The sequence below is a fragment of the Lonchura striata genome, chromosome 6 (assembly GCF_046129695.1).
Source record: "Lonchura striata isolate bLonStr1 chromosome 6, bLonStr1.mat, whole genome shotgun sequence".
In the NCBI taxonomy this organism is placed as follows: domain Eukaryota; kingdom Metazoa; phylum Chordata; class Aves; order Passeriformes; family Estrildidae; genus Lonchura; species Lonchura striata.
Window position 1 is genome coordinate 56,683,607 of NC_134608.1, and position 25,796 is coordinate 56,709,402.

The 25,796-nt window shown below is 39.6% G+C and overlaps 1 protein-coding gene across 1 annotated transcript in view; it reads right to left on the minus strand.

Annotated features, from left to right (window-relative positions):
* Positions 1-23,651, minus strand: part of PRMT3 (protein arginine methyltransferase 3) — a 56,245-nt gene extending 32,594 nt beyond the window's left edge. Inside the window, exons 1-9 of the mRNA XM_021528530.2 lie at positions 23,249-23,651; positions 22,609-22,691; positions 21,510-21,559; positions 20,319-20,421; positions 19,738-19,891; positions 16,378-16,519; positions 13,399-13,464; positions 7,733-7,854; positions 4,824-4,923 (exon numbers count right to left, since the gene is read on the minus strand). Of these exons, the coding sequence (XP_021384205.2) occupies positions 4,824-4,923; positions 7,733-7,854; positions 13,399-13,464; positions 16,378-16,519; positions 19,738-19,891; positions 20,319-20,421; positions 21,510-21,559; positions 22,609-22,691; positions 23,249-23,634 (1,206 nt within the window). The 5' untranslated portion in view covers positions 23,635-23,651. The remainder of the gene's footprint in view (positions 1-4,823; positions 4,924-7,732; positions 7,855-13,398; positions 13,465-16,377; positions 16,520-19,737; positions 19,892-20,318; positions 20,422-21,509; positions 21,560-22,608; positions 22,692-23,248) is intronic.
* Positions 23,652-25,796: the final 2,145 nt, after the last annotated feature.

Sequence of the window (25,796 nt, forward strand, 5' to 3'; positions counted from 1 at the left end):
TTGGTACAGCTGAAAAAACTCGTGTAAAGATAGAATTTGTAAGCAATGTTTACTTGAATAAGCATTGTGTTTCCCCTCCACTTGCTATCAAAGATGCATTTTATTATTTTCTATAGCATTACCGAACCTGGTCTGGTTCTCAGATTCAGTAAGGCCTAATACTGAACATTTAATGAGATGAAAAACAGCTATCAAATCACTGAACCAGAGAGTCAACTTTATATTTTTTAACCCCCCGTGGTATAAAAAAAGTGCATTATTGTCTTAAACTGAAGATTTCAACTGGCCTTCACAGTAAAGCAAGTTACAGAAGGTATGCAACACAGATTGGATAATAGATTCTGATCTCTAGCACAAAATTTAACCTGGCATTAACAAATGCATAAAACTGATGTGGCCCGCTCTATGACATGAGAAAATATATTTTATTTGACAAAATCCCCTCCAAACCTGCAGCACACTTAAGTGACAAGCAGCAGCTCCATATAAACGCTTCAGCATGCTCTGCTGCAGCACCATCTCCCACATGCTAAGTTTGCCTTCATGCTGATCTCTCATCTACATTTTAATTTTAAAAAAAGAGGAAGTAATTCATTACTGACAGAGCAAGCTCACAAATTTCAGCATCACAGCTTGACTTTGTCATTATGTTGTTTCCTTACACCAATAAAAATAAGAACACCAAATGGGAAAATGTGAAGAGCAGAAATGTGATACCTATTACTAGTGTTGACAAAAAAAAAAAAAATCACGCAAGGAAATAACTGTGTATCTCTCACAGAAATAGGGAAAGGAGGAAGGAGAGAGAAGATGGTTTCCAGTGTTTCAGACATGCTCACTTCCTTTTCTTTTCCCTAGATCTTGAATGCCTCCTTTCAAAGCTCATCCTTGTGTAATTTCAACATTATTTAAAAAAAATTAGAAAGAAATACAAAGAGAAGGAAAAGGAGAAAAGAAAATATTAGCTATCTGACCAAAGACATGTTTAAAAGACAAATACTGGTTGTATCCTAAGTGTATTTTAATCTGACAATCCATCCCTTCCCCAGTTTTAGCCTGTATAACTCTGCTGCATATTCAGTACCATAAAGTACTGCATAAAAAAAACCAATTTATGAGTACATGCTGTACATTAACACTGTATTTGAGACAACCATCTCAGGTAATTGTCTTTCAGTAGAGCCCCTTTACAATCAAGAAATGCAGCTATTCTTAAGTGAATAAAACTAGCAACATTTAGCTTTATAGTTTTAGCTAGAGAAAGGAAGCAAAAAAATACTGATGGCAAGAAAAATCTGCATACAGATGCAGCTGTGCAAGAACATTCTAGAAAAGCATTGCATACATTTAGTTTCTTTCTGCACTCATCTTTTCAATAAACAGGTTTACAGTTACCCTACCTAAATATGGGAGCAATTATTAAGTCACTTTTCTATGGTCACAGTTTCCTGCCTAGGAACACATGTAAGTCTACACGCTGAATAAGAAGTAAGGGATTTATCTGTAGGTGACTTATGATACAAGCAGACAAGTAACAATATGAGAGCCTGGTACTAGTATACTAATCTTTAGTTACACAAATTAAGGTTTTTAAAAGGTTTCACATATCAGAGCTCTAGGCAGGCAGGCAGGATGATGTATCATAAGCCATACAAACCATCAAACAGTCCTGGACATGGAAACCTCCACACAAAAAAGGTCAGCAGTGGTATTTTATATAAAATCCACCCATTCTTACATCCAAAAAACCTTTCTCCAAGGACTGACAGACTTTGTCCTTAGAGAATCTGTTTGGTTATTAGCACAGACTATTACCTGGCCATCCTTGTACTCTTTCTCAAGGCAATGTGGCTCACATGGTGAAGTGGCCCTTCAGCCCATCTGCTCTCCCTTGTGCTCCTGACCCACAGCACACAAGAAGTCCCTTGTGTCAGGTTGCAGACTTCACTGAAGTTCTGCTAGAACCAGTGTCCAGCTGTCTCTGGAGTAAAAGTCTGAACAGCTTTATCTGGGCCACTGGAAGTCCAAGGGGCTCTCAATCTTCAGCAACCTGCCTTTTGGACAACAAGAGAACAGCTCACGCCTCCCACTGCCTTCCTCAGCATTTTACACACTGTGTTGAACTGACCACAATCATGGAAATGCCCTGGTCTGACGCTGACATTGTCAAACACACAAACCTCAGATGCCACAAGCTGAATTTAGAACCTTACAAACAAGTTCACTACTAATTTCTTTCACAGGCTTTAATAAAACCACTGCAGCTACAACTGCTCTTCATTCAGCCTCTAAACCTGCAACATGGAAAAAACATATCTAGAGGAATTTAAATTGGGAAAGAATTATTTTGGAAGATGGTAAGTATGCATTTGAAATACAAATTTCTACATAGACGCACATGCACTCACACACCTGCCCCCTGTGTAATATTTAAGATGCTTCTCCTGTTTTTCCATAATTTAAGGGAACAAATTTATAAATGAAAGAGAGGGAAGAAGAGCAAGCAGTTTGTGGCAGTCATAGGTCGCTTCTGCAATTAAGTAAATGATCATCAGAAACCATCACACTGAGATGCCCATAATGCAGTGCTGAACCTTTCACAAGACATTTCTTTATGTGACAGCTTTCTCAGAAAGCCTAATCTACAAACAGTCCTGGGAGAATGCAGTATTTTTCCTCTCTCTTGCCTCATACTTGTTTTTAATTTTCTGATGTTCCAGACACAGCTCTACCAAAAAAAAAAAATGTACTGATCTTAAGCAGCATTCTGTACCAAACAAAGCAAAGCTATGGCTCCACCAAAGGTTCTCACTAGAGAAATCTAAAATCAGTTTGTTTTCTAAACTACAACTTTTCATATTTTTGTTACAAAGAAAAACATGATAATTTTCCTAGCAGTCCATACAGATTCTCTGCACAAAGAGGCAAAATCTGACATATACTGAATTCTTTTTCACTCTCAAGCTCACATATTAAGAACTGATTTCATATTGTACCATGTAAGGAAGGAAATGAAAAAGCAAATTCACACAAGAAAGCCACACAAAGAAGAATCATCATCTGCATTAAACAACAATGTTCCTTTCTAGACAGTGTTGGAACATTGTGTACACTGTCCAGCTATCAATCTTACTTCCACAGCATTGTCCTCTTTATCTCTGTCATGCAGCAACCTATAAAAATCCTAACATTCCTAAATATTTAGAACACCTAATTAACTGAAGTGCACATGACTATGTAATTTTGACATAAAAAAAGGTAAATTAGCACACAAAGGAAAAATATCCAACATTCAGTACCTCATTTCTTACAAATGCTGAGTCTTGAAATCCCTTAATTCATCTTAGAGGCACTGATTTACAACATGACTTCAGCTCACCTGTCCAGGTTCCCTTTAAAACCAAATCTTGGGCTCCAGAAGGAGAAATGTTATTTTGGGAACATTAATCTTGGTGCACATACTAGGCAGCTGATCAGAAGTTTCTCTGATAAAACTATAATTACATTTCTAGTGAAGCCACCATACTGTCAGAAATCACCAACCATAACATGCTATTTTTAAATTACTGGTTTAAGCCAATGGCTTAAATCTATTGATCTCAACACTAAATTAAGCTCATGCTTCAAATAATGTACATCAAAGCCGTAAAAAACTGCAGATTACTAGTTCAGTAACATATGTAATATTAAACAAATATATATAAAAAAGGCAAACCAATTTATTTTCATCTTTCCCTGAAAAACAGGTAGATACATATGGATCCACAGTGAGTGGCGTGACCTCCCCACCAAAGGCCGTTGCATACAACAGAACAGCCACAGTTTTGTTAAAAAAAGAAACAAATCCCACAAAAAAAAAAAAAAACCCAACAAGTAATATTGAATATAAGCTTTCATTCCTGATCTTACATTTCAGGCAGAAGGGAATTTTTAAGTCCCAGCAGCTGGAAGCAACATGAAGAAAACTTGTGCTTTGAAGTGCTTTTTGAAGGCCCATGATAGGAGGATACTGAATAGCAGAAGTTCACAAAAAAACAGCTCAAAGAGATGTTTCCTAGCACGTTTTTGATAGGGAACAGGCATTCCTATGTCACTGTGAAACTCAGGCTGGCAGTGGGTTTTGTAACACAGACGTCTTTATTAGGATTAATGGCAGGTAGCAAGGACAGGTGTGTAACAGTTACCAGCCACCACACAAAAAAGCTAACGGGCCAACAGCTGAAATCCAACCAACAGCTGAAATCCAACGGATTCCAGGATATGGCTCATTTAGACCCTGCTGTCCATCACACTTCTTTTGTACTTTTGAGTCATTGTTTTTACTGTCATGCTGAAACCCAGCAATGAAAAGCAATGTTGTTTTCAAGCTCTCCCAGTATTTGCAGATTTCCAGAGGCAGCACCTCCCCTCCTTTATCACCCTTCCTGCACAGTCAGGAGAGTCCTTAGCTGAATTTGCAGACTGAAGGTATTTTACCCATTTTACAGAATGAGCTGGCTAGATTACTAATACACTATTTCTCCATTACTTTCACCTGAGCAGCCACAACAGTACAACTGAGTGCTTTACAGATTTCCACACCAAATTCAAAACAGAAACTTGCTGCACTTAGAGAAGCCTGACTTGAAAGAGCTTGAACAAGAGGGACCATGGAATTGTGTCCAAGTACCACATAATCAGGACTGCCATCCCATCTCTGACATTGTCAAAGGCACTGCTGGAACCATTGTTGATGCTTTGGTTAAAAAACCCCAACTTTTCAAATGAAATAAAACACATCTTTTTCCTGAAAATTACTTGAAAAGAATAGCAATGCACCTTACCATCCACTCGGATATAATTATGTCCACTTTTTCCAAAGGCAGATCAACTTCCTCAATTCTTCCTTTGACTAATGTAATAATCTTTTCAAGTTTATTTAGTCTACAAGTCAAAACATAAACAAATTAGTTTCTATTTTCAATTTATGCTGTCAAGAGAAATATACTGACATCTATATTTCACATTCTTCCCCTCACAAACTTTCTGGTTTACCTAATCAAGAAACACTAGAATGAACTATCCCTCAGTTTTATTTCAGAGGGAACATTTCCAAGTAGCTAAAAATTGCAGCTGATTTAGTGCCAGGAGAAGATGGCAGGCAGTACATCTGTATACCTCCAACGTGCCATGCATGCAAATAGGCAAGCTTCAGAAACCAGGAAAACAGAAGACAATTTAAAACTGCTGGCAAGTTGCTTGTTTCCATTTCTCCTCCTCTGACCTCCACAGCAATCAGAGCCTACTCACCACACCAGGACAGCAATGGAAATTAACTTCCTTACAAAGCTGTTTTGCATGACTCGGTTTTTTATTTAACCAAACCAGCTGCAAAGTCACTGAGAACAGAGCTTCCCTCTAAATCAGTCCTACAGTTATTGCAGAGTAAAGGCACCCTCCCCACTGTGATTTGGGCAAAAGCACCTGCAATGTTCAGTACCTGCAGTGATCAGGGATTAGCTCACATGCACGTCATGATACAACCATCCTACGTAACGAGGGAGGGACTGGGACAGGACTACAGGTTTTGGAACAAGAACTGCATGACACTGAAATTAGTAAGTATTTAAATACCTGAAATGCACTGCTTTTCTTCTTGGCAAACCATATTAGTCTTTCTTGCACTTATCTTTATTACCATGGCTGCTCTTACAGAGGGCAGGAATGTATTCTCACCACAGAAATTTATCTTCCCACAGCAGTTCTTATCTCTGCCCCTTCTCTCCCTCTCCTGATATCTTACTCTTACATTCTGTCTGGCTTTCAATGCAGATCAGTAATGACATTAAAAATTCAATCTAAGAGACAATGGAAGAACGATCAGTATGAAGGGAGGGAAAGGATAAGGTCAAAGGGCTCCTTGAACACTTGGGCTGCTGCAAAGACAAATTCAATCCTCTACACAAGATAGTTTTCTGTTAGAGAATAGCAGTTCATTACTATTATTGTATTTAATGCTCTAAACAGAAGTAAAATCAGAAGTTCAAAGTGAGGAATGTTAAAGAGCTACCACCTACAACAATAATTTAAGCCAGGATTAAACAAGATCTAAAGATAACTTTCTAAATGACCACATCCAAGGACATGATTTAAAACAACAGAGAAGAAAAGGATTAATTCACTACATACTTGTTTTCAATTATAATGTTTAAAAAAACCCAAACCAACCAATGTAGTTTACACATTGTAGGAAAAACTGAGATGTTATTTAGAAAGTCGACCACAACTTTCTATTCTAGCTTAGCAGTGATGAATAACAAAAATCAAGTAATTCACTGTGCTAGAAATTTTACAGGGACTATTCACAGCAAGAAAAAGAAAAGGCAATAGTTTAAAGTAAGTTTATTCTTAAGGCTACTCAGGCTATGTATTCTGGTTCACTTATACACATGGGTTGCATTGTTTCCAGTAATTAGCATGCTAGAAATTAACCTGAATTCTGGGAAGAACAAAAGCATTGAGCACACACTTGAATCATAGGTGGAAGTGTGCCCCGACAGTCATTTTTAAGCTACAGAGTTGTTTAGTGCTCCAATAAATGTTTGTTATTCCACTGCAACTTTGTCAGCTTTATTCCTTTAGGAAAAGTAGCTTTAAACAAATATAAATGGTTTTGATGTGAACTGCAGATTTTAATGTGAATTGCAGCTTTTATATCAGAAAGTACTTATAAATGTTCAGCCTTACTGATGACTTGCTGCATTCTTCAAGTGGTAATTCATCACTCTTAAGAGTTTAAGAGTTTTGATTAATTGCTTTTCTTAGAGGCCTGCCCGTCTTCTCCCCAAAGAATAATACAAACTGATTGTTACTTTTACTCTCCCCCAAGTATAAATAACACTCAAAGGACTTTGTGCACTTGTTGAAAGTTATTAACAGCCCTAAATATGTAATCTAGTACATTAGATATAAAACACTATTTCACACTTGAAACCATTCTGAAGATGTCAGGAACTCAGAGGAAAAGTTCTCTTTAAGGAATTAGTTCTTGTGCCAGAAAAGTATTTTAGTCAAACATGCACTTAAGGCTTAACATGGTGCTTTTCCCAAGCAGATATTTGAGTAATTTTACAGCATCCAAGTGTGCAGTGCTGCACCACCAATGTGTGAGTGGTACCTAACAAATTCTGCACAGACAATATTACTTCTGTGCCACTTGAGCTTGCACAAAAAACCTGTCACTCCCAAATTCTTCAGTGTCTACCTGGATTTTATTCTCCTCTTACAAAATCAGCCTAAATGAAAAAACATATAGGCTTCAGCTATCAACAGTGCACATGGACACGCTCCTCCTACCTCATTCTAGGAAATCCTTTGTAAGTCTTCAGATGCCATTGTTTGTTTTTACATATGCTTAGCCTCCTAAATATTGTCCATAGGCAAATTAGTGGCATGTGGAGTGGATAAATGAATGAGGAGATGGGTCTAGATGAGATTCAAGAGTTGAGAGGAGGAGTACAAAGCCTAACTGGCAGCCAGGTACCAGAGGTGTCCCTCAGGGCTCAGTGCTAGTTCTGATACTAATGAACACCTTTAGAGACCTCACTGGACAAGATGCACCCTCAGCACTGCTGAATTAGGGGAGAGCAGTTCACAGGGTAGGCCTATTATTTTCTGTAACGCAGACAAATTACAGAAACTATTTTAAATTCCTGTAAAGAAATGGAAAACTGACAACCACAACTTCTCCTACCTAATGATGTCCATGGCCTGATAGATGATTTCAGATTGGTCAACTCCAATCACTTTCTTGGCACCCGCTTTGGCAGCAAACATGGAGAGTATTCCAGTTCCACAGCCAACATCCAAAACCACCTGAAAGGAATAAATGAAAGCAAAACAATCTTATTTTCCTTGCTATGATTTTTCTACAGTTCTTTCTACATCAGTGAGATACCGTATTCCAACAGAAGGCACAAAGTCTCAGTGTCACATGCAGAGAGATCCAAGTGAAACTGCAGTTATAACTCCCACTATACCACCTTTTCCAGGCAGACACTGAAGCCCACGAATTCCAGCTGCAGATTAACCCAGTCATATGGGAAACAACAGCAAGCAATTATGTGGGAAACACTTAAAATGTTACATGAAGAGGAAAAAAAAAATTATAGACTGAGAAATTTTAATCAGTGAATCACTAATAACTGAACTGAGAAAACATATTCTAGCTGCAGTTTTTAATTAAGTCTATCCAGAAATTTATTTAGGAATCCTCTGCCAGACATGGTCACACTGCCTCAAAACAGCTATGGCTCAAGATAACTGAATTTTAAAATGGTCACTAGCAGTTTTAACACCTGGAAATATTTTCTGTTTAGCACTATTTATAGTCAAAATAGAGTGAAAAAAAAAAAATCCAGTTATTGCAAATGCAGGTGGACCCGGTGGGAAGAAATGCTGATGTCTGACTCCAGTTCAGAAAGCTGAATTGTTTCTTTATTATAACTGTGCTAAAATACATGAATATACTATTTAAAGGAGATACTAAAGCTACAAACCTACTTTTCTAACTACCACAGCTCACTTGTGACCCTGTCACCAGAGCCCAGCCCCAGGTGGGTTGGATTGGCCATCAGGCTCAAATAAGCCTCACCTGAATCCAACCAAACACTCACTCCAGGTAAACAATTCTCCAAACACATTCCACATGGGAAAAACAAGGAGCAGAAACAGAAGTTGTTTTCCCTTTCTTCTCTCTGTGCTCCTCTATGAAAAAGTCCTGAGAGAAGAATGTGACTGCCACATCCAGTTAAGATGGAATCCCTAGAGTTTTCATTAAATGGTGAATTTCACCACTACACCTGAAAAATATGTCATAAGATCCATGGAAATGACTGGCTTTTTGTATATCACATATCAGCTACTACAGGAAGACTGAAAAGTTAAAAAATGTGAAGCAACTAAGAAAAGAGAACCAAATTTATGACTAAGTGGAGTTGAGCTGCCAGCAGTTCTAAGCTTCACAGATATTTTACCAAGTAGCACTTTTCAGTCCTTGGTACTGTAACAATGTTTCTTGCAACTGCTGGAAATTCTCAACAGCTAAAAACTTAATGAGTGTCACAGCAGATTTTTAAGCTGAGTTCCAGGCTAGATGTTTTCACAGAAATACTGGGGCTGAAAGGCATCTCTGGAGATTCTGAAGGTATATTTTATTGAATTGGCCAGATCATCAATGGCCTTATTGTTAGACTAAGGCTAAGCTTTACTAATGGTGTTTAAAAACTGACAGCACTAACTCCAAAAATGTTCTGAATCTGAAAATCAAAATAAGTTTTCTAAACACTATGATATGAGTAGAGCCACTCATATCATGTACAGTATTTAAGCATGAACAGAATCAGAACTGTAAAGAAAGAACTTACTTTCCCATACATAAGACCTAAAAATGAAAGTACAATTTACAATACACATAAGTTAACAAGAACACTGAGTCAGAATTACCAGTCATAGCAAGAATTTATTAGAAAGGAAAGCTGATTTCACTGTCTCTTCTCACAGCACAGAGTGCTGTAAAACCTACACTCACAGCTTACGTTACATTAAACATTTTTCCAAAGAAGGCATCAAATCCCTTACTAATCAATCCCATAGTTTAGAACTGTAATCCCATTTCAGAAAATATTTCAAAAAATACAAAAAATAAGGCAATAATGCATCCTGCTGCTGATACACTTTCCAGCTTATCAGCTACTGATCACTCTTGCTTTGGCACAAGAAAACCTTTCATTTCACCTGACAAAGATCAGCAAAGCAAATACTGCAATGCTCTGTATCTCAGGTCTGCCTGCCTTCCTTGTCTACAGTTCTATACATTCTGAGGATGGACACAGAACAATGATCCTGAAGCCAGCATGAACAAAACCAGCTGTTCATCCTTTGCTTGTTCTCTCAGCAGCGTAAGGGAGCTGCTGCTGTGGTGGTCTGGGAAGCAGTGATTGAAGCATTGACTGCCACCTGTCTCTGCAGAGCCAGGTGGAAAAAGCCTGGGAACAGACTAAAAACCATCAGCATTATGATCTTTTAGAGCAGCTTGTGTAGAGGGGAGCTGTGGATAGTTACTTAGTCTACCTGCAAATATTTTGCAGATATGTTTCAAAAGGAGTCAACTCTACATCCCAGAAGTTAAGTGAGAGCAGGTTATGGCTACAGAAATCCCTAAACGGAATCTGCTGGAGACGGGAATAAAAAATAAAAATCAATATTCTTGCAGCTGCTGAAACCTCACACCCTCCAACATCACCTAACATTTCACCTATGGTAGTTAACAAAATCACTGAGCCAAGACAGCTGGAAGTCACAGCCAAAAATAAACCACTGTGAAAGAATCATCTTGATGTACAGTTGCATGAAAGAGAGCAATCACCACAAATTGGAAAAAAATCAAAACAGACACCACTTTGGACAGCTGCCCTGGTCACTTAAAAACCCAGATGGAACTCATCTAGCCTTAGGCAGGGGATGGGATGGAAAAGAGGCACTGGAGGGAAAATACACAAGCTGGAATATGTGTGAGGAAGGGCAAGACAAGCAGAGTGATCATCAATTAGCCTAAGGACAAGGATCTACAGCCCACACATTCTTGCAGCGATCACATATGGCCTCTCACCAAAGACCTGGAGCAGCTGGACCACTGATTTCACTACACCACAACACCCTGCAGCTTCACATCCTCCTCTGCAGTGTAAGCAAAACTGATATCCTACTTTAAACTCAGAAAAACAGGAGGCCAGAATTAAATTAATTTCATCAGTGAACAATAGTTTAAAAGCTTATTTTATTCCCTGAATATAGCACTGATGCTTGCCACTGATTTCAGTCTCACAACAAAAACTAAGCATGGCAACAGTGCTCTACTAAATTATTTTTCCACCCAAAAATACTGTCATTGTAAAATGGACCACACTTCCTTTTACTGAGTACAGCCACTTTCATAACTCCTCCCAGGTAACCTGAGTTGTCCCATTCTCATCTCAAATACATTTGACAGGTTGCAAATAAAGGCAGCAAGTAGGATTTGTTCAACTTTGAATAATTTATTTTGAAATCTGAGACAGAACAAAATGGATGAATAAAATATGCAAAATAAACAAACCTAGATACTGTTATCATCTATCACCATGCAATCACACCTCTTTAGTGCCCTAAAGGTTAATGAGTATAAAAATTCAGCTCTTTGAACAAGCTCCTCCCAAACTACCTCACAACAGTCCATTCAGAAAAATCCAAAAAGCTTCAGTATATATTTTCCAGGGAGGAATACCATAAGGGAGTTCTAGGAAATGCACTATCAGACTTTTTCCTCAATATTTTTTAAATAGTTATTAAATTTAAGGGAAAACAGACTTTGGAATTTTCACTCATTAGTATGGTCCTGAGAGCATTATATAATACATTAAGTGAAGCAAAGTATCCTACACAGCTCCTTCAGCCGAAGTCCATAACAGATGTCACTTCAAAGCCAGATTTCTGCAGAAAACTCCCATTTATTCTCCATAACAATATACCAAGAGAAAGCCACATCATTTGGCCAGACACACAAGTTAAGCAGGACACTGGTCATATGGGTTGGGGATACTGGGACTCAAAGCAACCTAGATTCTGTCTTTCAGCTCAACCTCAACACACCATGATGGGTTTGGATACATCATGAATTTGAGGTAACCTTGATCAAAAAACTGCTGCAAAAACCAGTTCAGAAATCGGTTTGTAGATGTTGCGATACTTGAGCTTTTCTTCAGAGAAGTGGAATGCTTTTACAACAGAGTAAGCACACACATTGCCTAAGCTGGTTCCTGAGCATGGGTATCTACTCCTGGGGCTGAAGCAACATTGACTCTTAACAGTTACTCCATGTTTTGTTTTAAATATTCCCAGTGTGTCCATACAGCACAGGAGACACGCTATCAATCATGAAAAATTACTGTGCCACAAGGCCTCACATTTTGTGTGACTTCAGACCACTCTTAACCTGTGAAAACCTGCAGTTATCAATTTTAGGGGCATCTGAGAAACTCAATTTCTCCCTGGAAAGTTTTCTTTCCTTTATTGATATTTCTGCTTTGTTAGATGAGCTGCCCACCTACGCAGTCACCTGGTGGCATAATTCTACAACTTTTGCTTGTTCTCTCACTATAATCGAAGAGTTTAAAAATGTTTATAGAAAAAGGCTTGTGACATTAATTAAGGCAAAAAAGGGAACAAAACCATTTACTTTTTTTTTTTTTCTGCTATAGTTGCCAATTGAAAACTGAGGTATAAGACATTCAAGGAATAGGCATTATCAAACACTGAAATACTTTCTATCAGACAGAACTGCATCTCTCTCATCTATCCTACAAAGAAAGGCTCAGAGGACTGGGGTTGTTCAGCCTGGAAAAGAGAAGACTAATTGTTGCTTTCCAGTACCTGAAAAGAGCCTAAAAGAAAGATTAAGAGAGACTCTCTACAAGGGTGTGGAGTGACAGAACAAGGGGGAATGGATTTAAGTGAAAGAGAGTAAGTTTAGATAGAATACTAGAAAAAATTCTTCCCTGTGAAGGTGGTGAGGCCCTAGCACAGGTTGCCCTGCGTGAATGCCCCATCCCTGAAAAAAAAACATTCAAGGCCAGGTTGGATGGGGCTCTGAGCAACCTGGTCTAGTGGAAGGTGTCCCTGCCCAGGGCAGAAGGATTGGAACTGCATGATCCTGCAGGCCCCTTCCAACTCAAGCCATCCTATGGTTTTATAAGCCCAAAACACAACAAACTCATTAGAAATAGCCACCAGAAATACAAAAGATAAGAGGATTATTACTGTACAGGGGTCATAACCACTGTAAAATCCTATCAGTGAAATCCCTCCTCACTGCAAATGAAGTACTAGCTCACAGTTGCAAGCCCTTTAATAATAACCACCCAGTCTGGAAACACAAAAACACAAAACGGCACTAATTCAAAAAAATCAGTTCCACATGAATTCTTTCCCAGCTCTAATTACACAGGGCTTCCAGGACGTTTTTACTCTATCGGGCGTACATAGAAATTCACTTAATCCTGGTAAAGAGCCCTCAGAGAGATTCCACCTAATATCCTCGACAAGAGAGGCTCAACTTCCCCCCGCCAAGATAATTAATGAGCTCCCCGCCACGGCACACAGCACAATGACAATAGAGATCACCCCTGCTCTTATCAGCACACTGCACCCTCCAGCAGCTCAGCAGCTCTCCACCACCTAATAAAGCCAGAGCACATTAGATCAAATCCTGGCACTGCGACCCTCCATTCCCACAACTAGAGAGGAGCTCATCTGCAGGTTTGCTACCATTTGAGACAAAATAAACCACAGAAATCACTGGATCTTCTGAGCAGTTGTACCCACCTTGTCCTTGAAGATATGTGGGTTTTGATAGATGAAGTCACGATAGCTCTCCGTACGGACTTTATCCTAGCAGTCAAAGAACAAAGAGGGTTCACTTTTTCTACTTAGGTACAGCATAAAATTCAAAAATGCTGAACAATTTGCTTTTCAACTTGGCCTACAGACACTTTGCACTTACTGTACTTACATGGGGCACGGCAATCATGATACTTCTGTGTGATAATATTGCAGAATTTACTGCAGCAAATGAAGCCAGTTGCCTCAGCTGGAGGAAAAATAGGGAACTATTTTATTGTTTCCTGATTCTGCCTTTTCTTTTGAATGTTTCAAAGATCTTAATACCTGTTCATCACTAACCAGGAACAGCAGTAACAGAGTGACAATATTACACTAACTTAAATAGAAAATTAACTTGGTTTTATTTCTGAACAAGCTGCAGATTTGCAATCCTGATGACAAGCTACTAGTTAAAGCTGTACAGCCCATTTGATGCAAGTCCAATGCAGTAAATAAGTTTGACTGAAATACAACAGGGCCAGAGAAGCTGGAATATTTTCAAACCTAGAACAAAACATATATAGTATCTTAGTATAAAAAAGCCCACAGCATAGTACAGTTTATCAGCAAGGTAATCTATTAAAACATTGATTCTCTTAACATGCATCAGCAGGTACACAAATTGACAGCCAAGTATAGGTTTTGGAGTTGTTGTCACAGTTCAAGTGCTACAGGCAAATAAAAAAAAATCAGCAATTTTTTGTCCAGCGCAAAAAATGCTGAAGTATAAAATCCCAGTACTTTTATCAAATCTAGAGGATTTTTCTACTACAGCAAGTTAAGAATTTCTAGAAAGAGAGAAACAAATTTTCTACAGTGAAAAGGAACAAAATCTATCTTAATAGAAGAACAAGATCAAAAACAGTGATGTGAACATCTTTATGATAATAAAAATTTTGGAGACAAAAAATTGTTTTGAGGCTTGAAAATCTGAAAATCCAGCTCTCTGTGTAAAAATACTATCACACACACAACCCAAAGAAGCAGCTGTGGTTTATTTTAGAAAATTCTGCTTTAAAATCCTGCATAATTAACATTAATAATAGAACCATGACCCTTTATAACCGTATTGGTTTGCTATGATGTTCAGAGCTACTATTTTTAGTACTTCACCTCTACTGCAGTATATAATAGGATTTGCTGGGAGGACCAAAAAAGTTTAAAAATAAATAATCAATTGAGAAAGCAGCCAGCTGGAAAGCTTTCAGCTTTGCATCCTGCCCCTCACATGGCTTCAGCACTGCCCCAACTCAAAGCAGTTGTAGTCACAACCAAGCACTTTGGGTCCCTATTCACCAATCCCCTTCTCCCACTCAACTTTTCCATGTAATGCTTTCCTGGTTTAAGTAAAACGGTAAAAAAAAGTTATTAAGATGACAGCCAAGAAATTCTCAAGCAAAAAGGTAGAGCAAGGGAAACACAGTGACTTGGCACAGTGTGAAGTAACAATATTCTTGCTCCATCTCTGAAGTATTTGCAGAAAAAAATCCCAAACTGAAACTCTGTCTTACCACTACCAGGCTTAAGGACAAAAAAGGTTTCAAGATGGAACAGTTTCAGAAATAGGTTTACAATTCAGGCAGCAAGACTGCTTTCTTAAAAATCTTCATGTAGTAAGACACTACATTTATGGAAATAAGGTAAACAGGAAAAAAAATAAAGTGAATGCCTAGCATAAAGAAAAAATTTCAGTGTGCACACGATAAAAGCAATCCTTTTCCCATGTTTTGGAAAGTAAAGTCTTATTAAAAGCATTCTAACAAACACACCCTTAAATCAGTAAAATACAATTTTCTAGCAATCTCCTTGTGTAGAGATGCAGATTTATTGTAAACTTTCCTTGCCAGCAGAAAGGCTTCCTCATCCTATAGCCTACGTTATCTGGAATGACAGCTTTATACAGCTGCAAAACCAAACACCTATCATTTTTATTTATCTTCAAGTTACATTTCAGTTGTATTTCTACAGATGATACATTTCAGAAAACATTCTTCTACTTCTGCAGCTATCTCTGTGCTTCTGTAAAATCTCCTCTCCTTAATAAAAACCTCACAGTCACACTATTCTTAACACATATTCATGTGTATTTCTGCATTGGGGCCACTAAATTATTTGCAAAGCTGAAAGCTTTATATGCCAGCTGCAGGCACAAAGTCACTTCACAACTCTGTATTCTGCCTCGACTTCAGACAGGAATTTTTATTTATTTATGCCTTAAAATGATAAAACTGCTTATAACTCTCACAACTATGACATTTTCTCTGAAAGGAAGCATTAAGACATTTTAATTTACAAGCTAATTTCAAGCTGTTGGGCTTTGTGCTTGTTTTATCTTATTTTAAAGTTAAAAGGGCATACATAAGGTTGCCTTTGAGAAGTTTTAAGCATAATTTTTTTTAATCTTTAGCAGATGAAAGGAACTGCTCCAGCATGTGACAGACTGTGACAATTCAATGTCATTTTATCAACAGACGGAACCATGCACAAGTAACATTTTCTGTTTAGCCAGTGCAAGAGAAAACCACAATATTTGAGAAATGGTCTTGCCTAACAAATTTCAATTATAAGGCAAATGTAAAACTAAAGAAAAATGTTCACTGTCTGTACTATGTTTTATCCTTCATGTTTTGAACAAGCAGGAGAAAGCTGCTTTTGGCAAGGTAGGGCTGTGGCACAGGTATTGTACTATCAAGCATAACTGTAAATGATTTTCTGTTCCTAATGCTTCCCATAAACAGAACTTACACAAAGGAAATAAAACTGAAAAATGATCTCTTAGCCTAACTACCACCAGAAAACCTCTCCTGGACAGAAAGGGTTAAAAATGCAGCTGCTCTGCAGTATATTTATGGGCACACAGCCCACTTCATTCCATCTCTCCTCTTCAGTCCTACGAAGATGCAGTGGCAACGACTCTCTGACCTTTAGCATCTCCTCGTGTATCCCATAATGCCCATAGGAGCTGAAGTAAACGCCATCCTCGTCCTCCTGAAGGTCTGCAATGGCGCTGGATGACGAGCTGCTCCTGACATCTGTGCTCATCACAAAATCCTGAGCAAATTGTCTGTAATCAATTTGAAATATACCCTTGAGATGTGTTTATGGGACCATGAAAAGGAGGTTGGGCAGGGGGGAGAAAGGGCTTGGGAGAAGGAAGGAATCCAGGCTGTCCAGGGGCTGGGCAACAATGGGAGCAGCTTTAGGTGTGCACATCCTCCCTCTGCAGGCTCCTCGGGGCTGCTGCAGCGCTGGACTCCCTCCAGCACCCTCTGGCAAGCCCAGCTTTCTGCTAACAGCAACCAACTATCAGCAGTGAAATACTGGGGGATAGTTTCTATTTTTAAGGCAGAATTATCTATTTTGCACTTGCTGGTGTAAAAGCCAGCAATGCAGTGTCAAGGTGTTTCAGGCTGCATAACGCAGACACAGACTACACAAAGAGCACAAGAACTGCAGCCCACACCACACTGGGTGACTACTGAAAGAGAGAAGGAAGCATTTTAAAACGGAGGCATTTGGATAAATAGAAAAAAGAGTTTAAAATGCAATTCATTACTTGAATTTTATGCTGCTTGTTTTCCCTCCTCTCTGGTCTTGCATCCCTTCAACACATAAAGAAAGGTTGAGAGAATTGGGATTGCTCTGCCTGAAGAAAAGAAGCCTCCATGGTCAACCCACTGTTCCCCTTAGCTCCTAAAAGGGCTACAAGAAATATGGACAGGGACTTTGGATGAGGACAAACGGCTTTTAAATTCAAAAACAGTAGGTTTAGACTGAATATTAGGATGAAGTTTGTTATGGTGAGGGCAGTGAGGCCCTGGCACAGATTGCCCAGAGAAGCTGTGGATGCCCCATCCCTGGGAGTGTCCAAGGCCAGGCTTGATGGGGTTCTGTGCAGCCTGTGAGGTGCTCCTGCCCGTGGCAGGGTGTTTGGAACTGGATGAGCTTTGAGGTCCCCTCCCACTCAACCATTCTGTGATTCCATGTTCTCATTTCTCAAAGCAGGTTTGATGACAAAATACATAAATCAAGGGGTTTATAACAAAAACACTATTAGACATTAACAAGCAGATCATACTACGCCCACAATGAAGTGAAAAAGCAAACACACTTCAGCCAGACAATATTCCTCCAAGGTCTACAAGTCCAACAGCTGCATCCTAGACCACTCCAAAGTCTCTGACACTCACCTTTAACAGCGATCATACCTTCTTAAATGGGAACTTCACATATAGAAACTGTAGGGAACAATCTCATTACCAATACCCTCCTCATAGAGCAACAAAACAAAAATACTATTTTCACTCCTGACATTTCAAATACTTCCCTGCTCAGTTAGTTTGGATGGGGAAGAGGATTTTGTACTGAAATTTTGTCAGTTTCAGAAACTTCCTGTGTTTGTTTACACAGAAACAGTCTGGATTGTATTTTTAATATTGCTCTTTACCACAGTAAAGCATTTCTTTACTTTTATACAAATATCTACATAATACAATTTTAAATTTTCATAACATGGATTCTTTGACATACAATTAAGTATAATTAGCACTGTATGAGATTTAAATTTTTTAATTCAAAATTATTTAAGCCTATAGTTCCTCTAATGTATGCATGCAACAGAAGCACCAAAGAAATTCCAAGGACAGAGCTGTCCTGCTGGCTTCTTAATCAAGAAAAAAGATAAGTAAAAACAAAAGCCATCACCTCTAAAGAGGTGACAGATTAAAAATCTCAGCATATACAAGCTGCGCTCTTAAATCTCTAAGTCACATCTAACACTACAAGTAATCTGATGTATAGAAATGTTATTGTCGTTATTTCACAGAGGTTCACCTGAAAGGGAGCAGATGATATTCTGTGGAATAACCTCCAGCACAAACCACTGAACTACAGCATTTAGACTACTGCATTGCAACTGACTCATGTGTCCATAATTTAAAACTGTGCTGCTTCATCAGATTTACATCTGGCTATTTTTGCTGCCAGCCAACCCCTGCTGAATTGAAGAGGTTGCATTGAGAAAGAAAAATTAAAGGCTCCCTATTACAAGAGCAGATAACTTGATATACTAACTTCAAAAAAAAAAAAATCTATAACCCTCACTGAAGTTTAGAGAGCTATCAGTATCAAAAGAAATTGATACTGATAATCTGTAAGGGTTTTTTTGTTTTAAATGAAAATGAATAGAACATGAAGAAGGCAAAAAGACACACAGAAAATACCCCATGTTTTTGGAAGCACAATGGCAATGACAAATTTCTTTCATTCTTGCTGCTTATGATCAATTAAAGCATAATGGACACAGAGACACCAGAAAAGCATTGTGTGCTGTAAAGTACAAGTTACAAAATTCAAACTCACCTGAAGACAAAACTGATCATTTTTGATATAAATAACTGTTCACAGCTGAGAGGATTTGAATACATTAATATATTTTGGTGTACTTAGCTACCTGTAGCTCCAAGTGTGTACTGTCAAAATGTACAACACTCAAATGTATTTTACAACATAAGGGATTTTGCTGATTAACTTCTCACACAAAAGAACATGAATTATTTTTCCAAGTCTCTTAAATATAACTTCAGTTCCTCAGCGCCCAGTCAGTGTGATCTCAAAATATCATGCTTGTAGGGGATTTAAATGAAGTTTATATTTCTGTCTTATCCATGTTATCTGTCTTATCTCTGGGTTATCCATGAGCACCATCAATCTGTATGCAGACCTCATCCTACAGCGATGTCCTGACTGTTTATTCTTACTACCCTCATCTAATACTAAAAAGAAAAGTAGCTGAAAAAAGTTGATTTATTAATTTCACTGAAAGTTTCTCCAAACTGTAAATGAACTCTACTAACAACTACTGTTTGAAGCCAGCTCTGAACATCTCTGGAGCCCTGTATTTAATTTGCCAGTCTCTCTCTTCTCCAGTGTGTGCATCCTCAGTGTTTAAATTCCTATCTACAGAACTAACAGAAAGGTGTCTCAAAAACAAAGAGGAGTCTAAAGGAAAATACCTTTTTCTGGAGTGACGTGCTTGCTTAGCTCTTGTAAGCATACTTTGTTCTTCCAATCTGTGCAGGTTTTGCACAGCTTTTACTAACCATCTACAAGACATTTACTAACCATCTACAACAGACCAGTCAGACCTACATTCCCACCCCAAGGTCTATTTCATAGTTACATTCTATTACTTCCTTCAATTTCATTTTGTCTTTGAACATGAACATCTCGTCTAAAATACATCAGATAAAAACAGCCCAAAACTTCAGTTCACACACTTACTTCATTTTCTGAAGATCATCTTGTGCTCTAGCCAAGGCTGCTTCTGCAGCTCTGGCTCTCTGTTCCGCATGTTTTAATTGTTCAAGGAGCACCATCGTATCACTTAAACCATTAGAAGGCAAAACTTTTACAGGTTCACAAAGATCTTCTATGTCTAATGAAACAGGGAAGAGAAAGAATATTTATCAATCATGTTTATGATCTGTTTGCAGCAGATCATAAACACTTCATGCTATTTCCATCTCTGGATGCTTTGTACAAGCTGGCTGTTTTACAAAAGGCGCGACTGAATTTGACAGGCTAACTACAAAACAGAAGCCCAGGCAGAAGAAGCAAATATGCTAGAAGCAGGGTCTAAGTTAAGGCAAATAAATCCAGAATTCGGGCTTCTTTAAATACCAGTGTTTGATTATTTCTAGAAGAGATATTTGGTTTAGATATAATTAAATTAGATATAATTAGTATGTGGACTTTATCAGACACATAAATTGAGTAACAGTGACAATGCTTCACATGTCACGAACTCCAGCAATACCACATTTACCTCACAAAGCAGGAGTCTTACTGAAGCAGTTATTTACCAAACTGAAGCAGGAGATCATCTTCCAGTTCTGGTTTCAGATATTCCTCTCCTTCCCAAGGCACTGGGCTGCTGAGAGAACTCAAATAGGCTCCAGTTGGTTTCTACACAGAAGAAGAACATGTACACAAAGTTTCTTTGAAAACACAGCCCTTCAATTTCATTCAAGAAAACAAGGCAAAGACGTGTGCTTTCACACAGTAAAATATGCAGAGTATTATTGAAGGAGCTTTGTAGCAAAGGCTGGGAAAGCCCAGGCAGCTCCAGGATCAAGGAATTCTGTGCAAGCAATAATGCACTGCACATTGACAGATCTTGAAGAATACTTGCAGGATTGCACTGCTCTCAGGAACCAAGTTCACTCAGGTGTTTAGCTAATGAATAAATCCAAGATACTAATCCTGTCAGGTGTTCTTACATGAACAGTGCTGTAGGAACAGAATTCAGAAACGCTGTACTGTCTCTCCTGTTTGCATCCAGTTAATACTTGGTTACGAAAAGAGAAGTCAGTTTTTGCCTTTCTGTGTTTACTCTATACACTCATGCATTAAATAACTACTTGAGGAGTTAAGACTTGAAGACTGAAGTAAAAACTACTCAGGGAGATAAGATGGTATTTTGTTTCAACCTAAACTTTTAGGGAATAATGAAGGAACAAAGTCACAAGACACACAAAGTAATGAAGGCCTATCTTAAAACTGTAGATTGCCATTAGCTTTCCTGACTCAGGTATCATTTTAGTAGAGTTTTAAGTTCTATAACTTAAGGGTTCATCTATTGTCCTTACTAAGTAGGGGCCTGGCCAGCTCACACCCTCAGGAAAGGCTTTTACAACAACACACATGCAAGGACTGAGAAACTTCAGTTCTTGAGAAGTGAACTCATTTCTGAAATGAGACAGCAGAGTCAGAGGCCAAGAAAACTCAAACAAGATGATACTACACAGCATGCAGGCTTTATGCAAATCTCAATAACCCCTTCTGAAAACAAACTGTCACTATAATTAAATATATTTACACTTAGAACAGCCTCATATCTAGATAAACAGATCAACAGCTACTTTAATTCCCATTATTTTTTTTTTCTAAAACTTCAATACAGAAATCTCACACAATTATTAGAGATGGGCAGACTGAAAGCACAGCGCTATTCTCCAGAGTCAGAACACAGAAGTAGTATGTGGCACACCTACCTTTAATCTGACAAAGTTTATTAGTTTAATGTATCCATAAAAATCGAGTCCTGAGTGGAAAAAAAAAAAGGGAGAGCATTTGTATTACAGAAAAGACCACATGTTTTACAGTTAAGTGAATACTAATTACCTGTTCAATTGGTAATTGTTTCAAACTTCCCCTTGGGTGTACATCACTATCTAGAGCACTCTTCCTATCTTAAGTTTGCCAGCTATGTTTTTGTTCTCTGTAGGACTAACCCAGGAAATCTTCACCCTCAGGGCAAATACATTTGCCACAAATTAAGAATGGACCACATCCAAATGGGAACTATGGACAGGGATTTCATTCATTTGGCAAGCAAGTACATCAGGAGAACCATTCTTCTCTCCTACACTCTCCTGGATGACATTTTAGGCTGCTGTGCTCCCCTGTTCATATTCTTAGCTTTCTGCTTAGAAGAATGTAAACTGATGCTACTCATCAAGAATACCTACCAATATTGATTTAAAATTGCCACCTTGGAAATAGTAGTACTAATTTAACTGTATTCTCTCCCCAGGAGCAGCAAAGATAAACCCCAAATACTTTTTCTTGGATTTTAGACAGAAAACAGGCCAGCCTAGATCTTACAATATATAATATATAATGACAACTTCAAGTGAGAACCAACCCTAAAAAGAATTTAACAGACATGGGAGGGGGTAAGCCTTCCTGTGATCACCTGAAGGACACAAGGCACAGGGCTCTGCTAAATACTGAGCCCAAAAACAGCATCACTGGTCAGGCAAGCGCTCCCAGCATTTCTCAGATCAGCTCAGTCCTGTCTGGTTCAGGTCAATCAAGTGGGCAGTGAGGAATCAGCACAAGCCAGCAAAGATCAGTCTCACTTTTGTCACAGGTTTGAGAGCTGTACTGGTAGAAAAAGCATACAGGAGGCATGCTTTTTATACATTAAGAAAATGTATAAGCATTTTTCTAGAATAGCACATCTTATTCAATCTTGGAAGCTTCAGCTGCGAACCAGGCTATCAGTTAGAAACAAATGAATATTTGCAACTTATTTTAAATGAGATAATCATGCACAAAAGGAAATGACACATCAGGAAAAAAACTTACCATGTTTCTGGATCACATCACGAACATCAAACTGATGCTCTGTTTTGCAGTGGGAGAACACTGCTTCAGCAGAACTAAACAACCTGTAAATAACAAACTATTAAATATGCAATATTGACACATTAAGTCCTAACTTATGAGTCCTATATGCTCTGTTCTGACTTACTAGGCAAGTCAGAACCCATTTCCTGCTTTTGAGAAAGGATGACCAGGCTCACATGCCTCACAAAGCTTTTACCTTGCTTGTCAAACATTTTGAAACAAAAGCCAACGAACACAAAAAATTTTGTTTGACAAAACCGCAGGTAACTTCCAAACACCGACAGCAAAGCCTGCGTTAAACCCGAGACCTAAAAACCACACCAACACAAGGTGGGTGGGGCAGTTTGATCGGCTGCATCGAAATAAAAACTCTCACTTCGATACTGGCGATGGGGAAAAGATGATAAAAGAAAAGGAGAAAAACCTCCACGCTGCTTCAGCGCGAGGGAGGGGGGTTACCACATTATTCCCTCCTCCGGTTTGAATCCAACACACCGCGCCCTGCACAGAGGCCGTGCATGCCATCAACACGCGGCACAGCGAGGCTACAAAGCCGGGATTGATCCCCATCTCCCTCCCGCGGGCCCCGTCCCCTCACCTGTCGCAGAAGAGGCAGCGGGTCTGCTGGGCCACGGCAGCGCCTTCCTCCTCTTCCTCGTCGTCCCAGGCGCCCTCGCCGTCGGACAGCTCGGGCATCTCGCCCTCACGCTCCGTGTCCCGCATCTCCCCCTCACGCTCCGTGTCCCGCATCTCGCCCTCACGCTCCGTGCCCCGCATCTCCCCCTCACGCTCCGTGTCCCGCATCTCGCCCTCACGCTCCGTGTCCCGCATCTCGCCCTCACGCTCCGTGCCCCGCATCTCGCCCTCACGCTCCGTGCCCCGCATCTCGCCCTCACGCTCCGTGTCCCGCATCTCGCCCTCACGCTCCGTGTCCCGCATCTCGCCCTCACGCTCCGTGTCCCGCATCTCGCCCTCACGCTCCATGTCCCGCCGCCCCGCGCGCGCCGCTTCCGGCGGCGGGGCCGGAGCGGGGCCGCGCGCGCCCCCTGGCGCAGCCTCCGGCCGCCGCCGCGCTGAGGGGCCGGGCCGGCGCCATCTTGCGGGACTGAGGGACACAGGGACAGCGGGACACAGGGACACAGGGACAGAGGGATACCGGGACAGTGGGACACCGGGACAGAGGGACACAGGGACAGAGGGACACTGGGACACCGGGACACCGGGGCCGTCCCTCGGCCGTCTCCCCTCACGGGAGGGCGCCCCGCGTTCCAGCGCGGAGCAGGGATCCCCGCCCGGCTCGTGGTGCCTCGCACTGCCGTGGGAGGGTTAGAGGGGGCAGCAGGCGCTTTTAAATGTCGGTTTTAAAAGAAGGTTTAGCGAGTGACAGACCCGCCGAGTCACGGAGCGATGAGGTTGGGGAATCCTCTGAGGTCATCGAGTCCCACCTGCGAGCAAGCACCGCCCTGTTGGGACGGAGTGAAAATCTAACAGGGTAGAAATCCGTATGAATTTAGGTGAAATGTTCCACTTTAAGCATACTAAATGTGCTGTTTAGTCTAGTGACTATAGGCCTAGCAAAACTACCCCAGCTAAGGAGAAAGAATACAAATTTCCACACTAAAGAGATAAGAAAGACTCCTCAGACCTTGAAACAGACAGGGCAGAGTGACCCAAGAGTTCTTTCTGTACTTTTCTGACAAAAACTAAGTACAAGTGTAGCTAGCTGTAAATATAATGTGACATCAGCAAAATGAATATGCATTAACCTATTGTGAAATTCTATGCATATAGAAATTAGTAAAGGTAATAAAAAAGGATCGAGAGTTCTCAAAAGTATGCATGTCCATCAAAAGGCAATAAGCCCCGACGTGCATCCACAGCACTGTACATAAACATACCATTCCCTATAAATCTTTATTAAAATTATAGAGTTTGATTTTTCATCCCTGTTTCACTGTCAGCCAGACTGCCCACAGAACTCGGGTTCATTACCCGCTGTGCAACAAGCTAATAATGCACACTCCAGAGATGTCTGTTGTGAAAAATGCCAATCACTTGTTTTTAGAATTTTTAGAAGTTTGATAATAATAATAACATGGTTATAAAAATAGTAATACAATTAGAGTAATACAAATTTAGAGTTAGGACAATTACAAGACAATAAAAAGCAAAGAATTACGGACGTCTGGATTTTTTTGGGCACTAAGCTGCCAAAACCATGTTTTGTGAACAAAGGAATAACCCTTAAAAACCATACACTGTTGCATATTCATACATACTTCATGGTTATGCATACATTTCTATTTAAAACAAGAAACTCTGGTATATTTCAGCTGCTTCTTTTAATCCCCATGGCATCTTCCAGTCTGAGCACAGCCTGAAGAAATTAGCTTCTTCTGATAGGGAAACCATAAATTCCTCTTCTCTGGAAGATTTAGGTGTTGTGTGTCTGTTATCTCGAAGCAAGTAAAAAACCCCACATACATAGTTTCTATTTTAACTACTAAAGCTTCATTTTAACTACAAAAATACATTTACCATACTATTAAAATGTTAATACAGCACAACTAATCAATATAGCATAAGGCATATAGTAAATATCTGTGTAGAGCCATACAATATGCATTTTTCACAACAATTATTTATTTCAGAGTTGCACAAGCCTGGGTGGTATTCCACAAATAAAGCACACAAACCATCATAACTTTTATCTGTATGTTATACACTATTTACACATTTCAGCAAAGGAATTAGTGTCCATGGACTACAAGTTAGATAGGTCTCTTATAATTAGTATTCTGTCTTCTGTTGGTTAAAGATTCTCCTCCTCCTCATGTTGTTAGGCTGTGTGCTCAGTCTTTATTTGAGTTGGTGGTTTCTCGGGTTGCTGTGAGTCCATGATCTTCCCCCTCTGGACTCACCTTTTACCTGGCTGGAGCTGCTTGCAGCACAGTTGCTGAGTTGTCTTTATTAGTTTCTTCCTTATTATCTTGAGGGTTTGTGGGAATCCACGGCACAGGGAATATTTCTCTGTCTGCTCTGAGGGGTTCTGACTCCCAGGGAAACGCTGCCTTTAACTTTCGTTCATGGAGAGGACTTCCAAGACTTCGAGATAGACTAGAGTCTACAAAAGTGTGAAACAGATA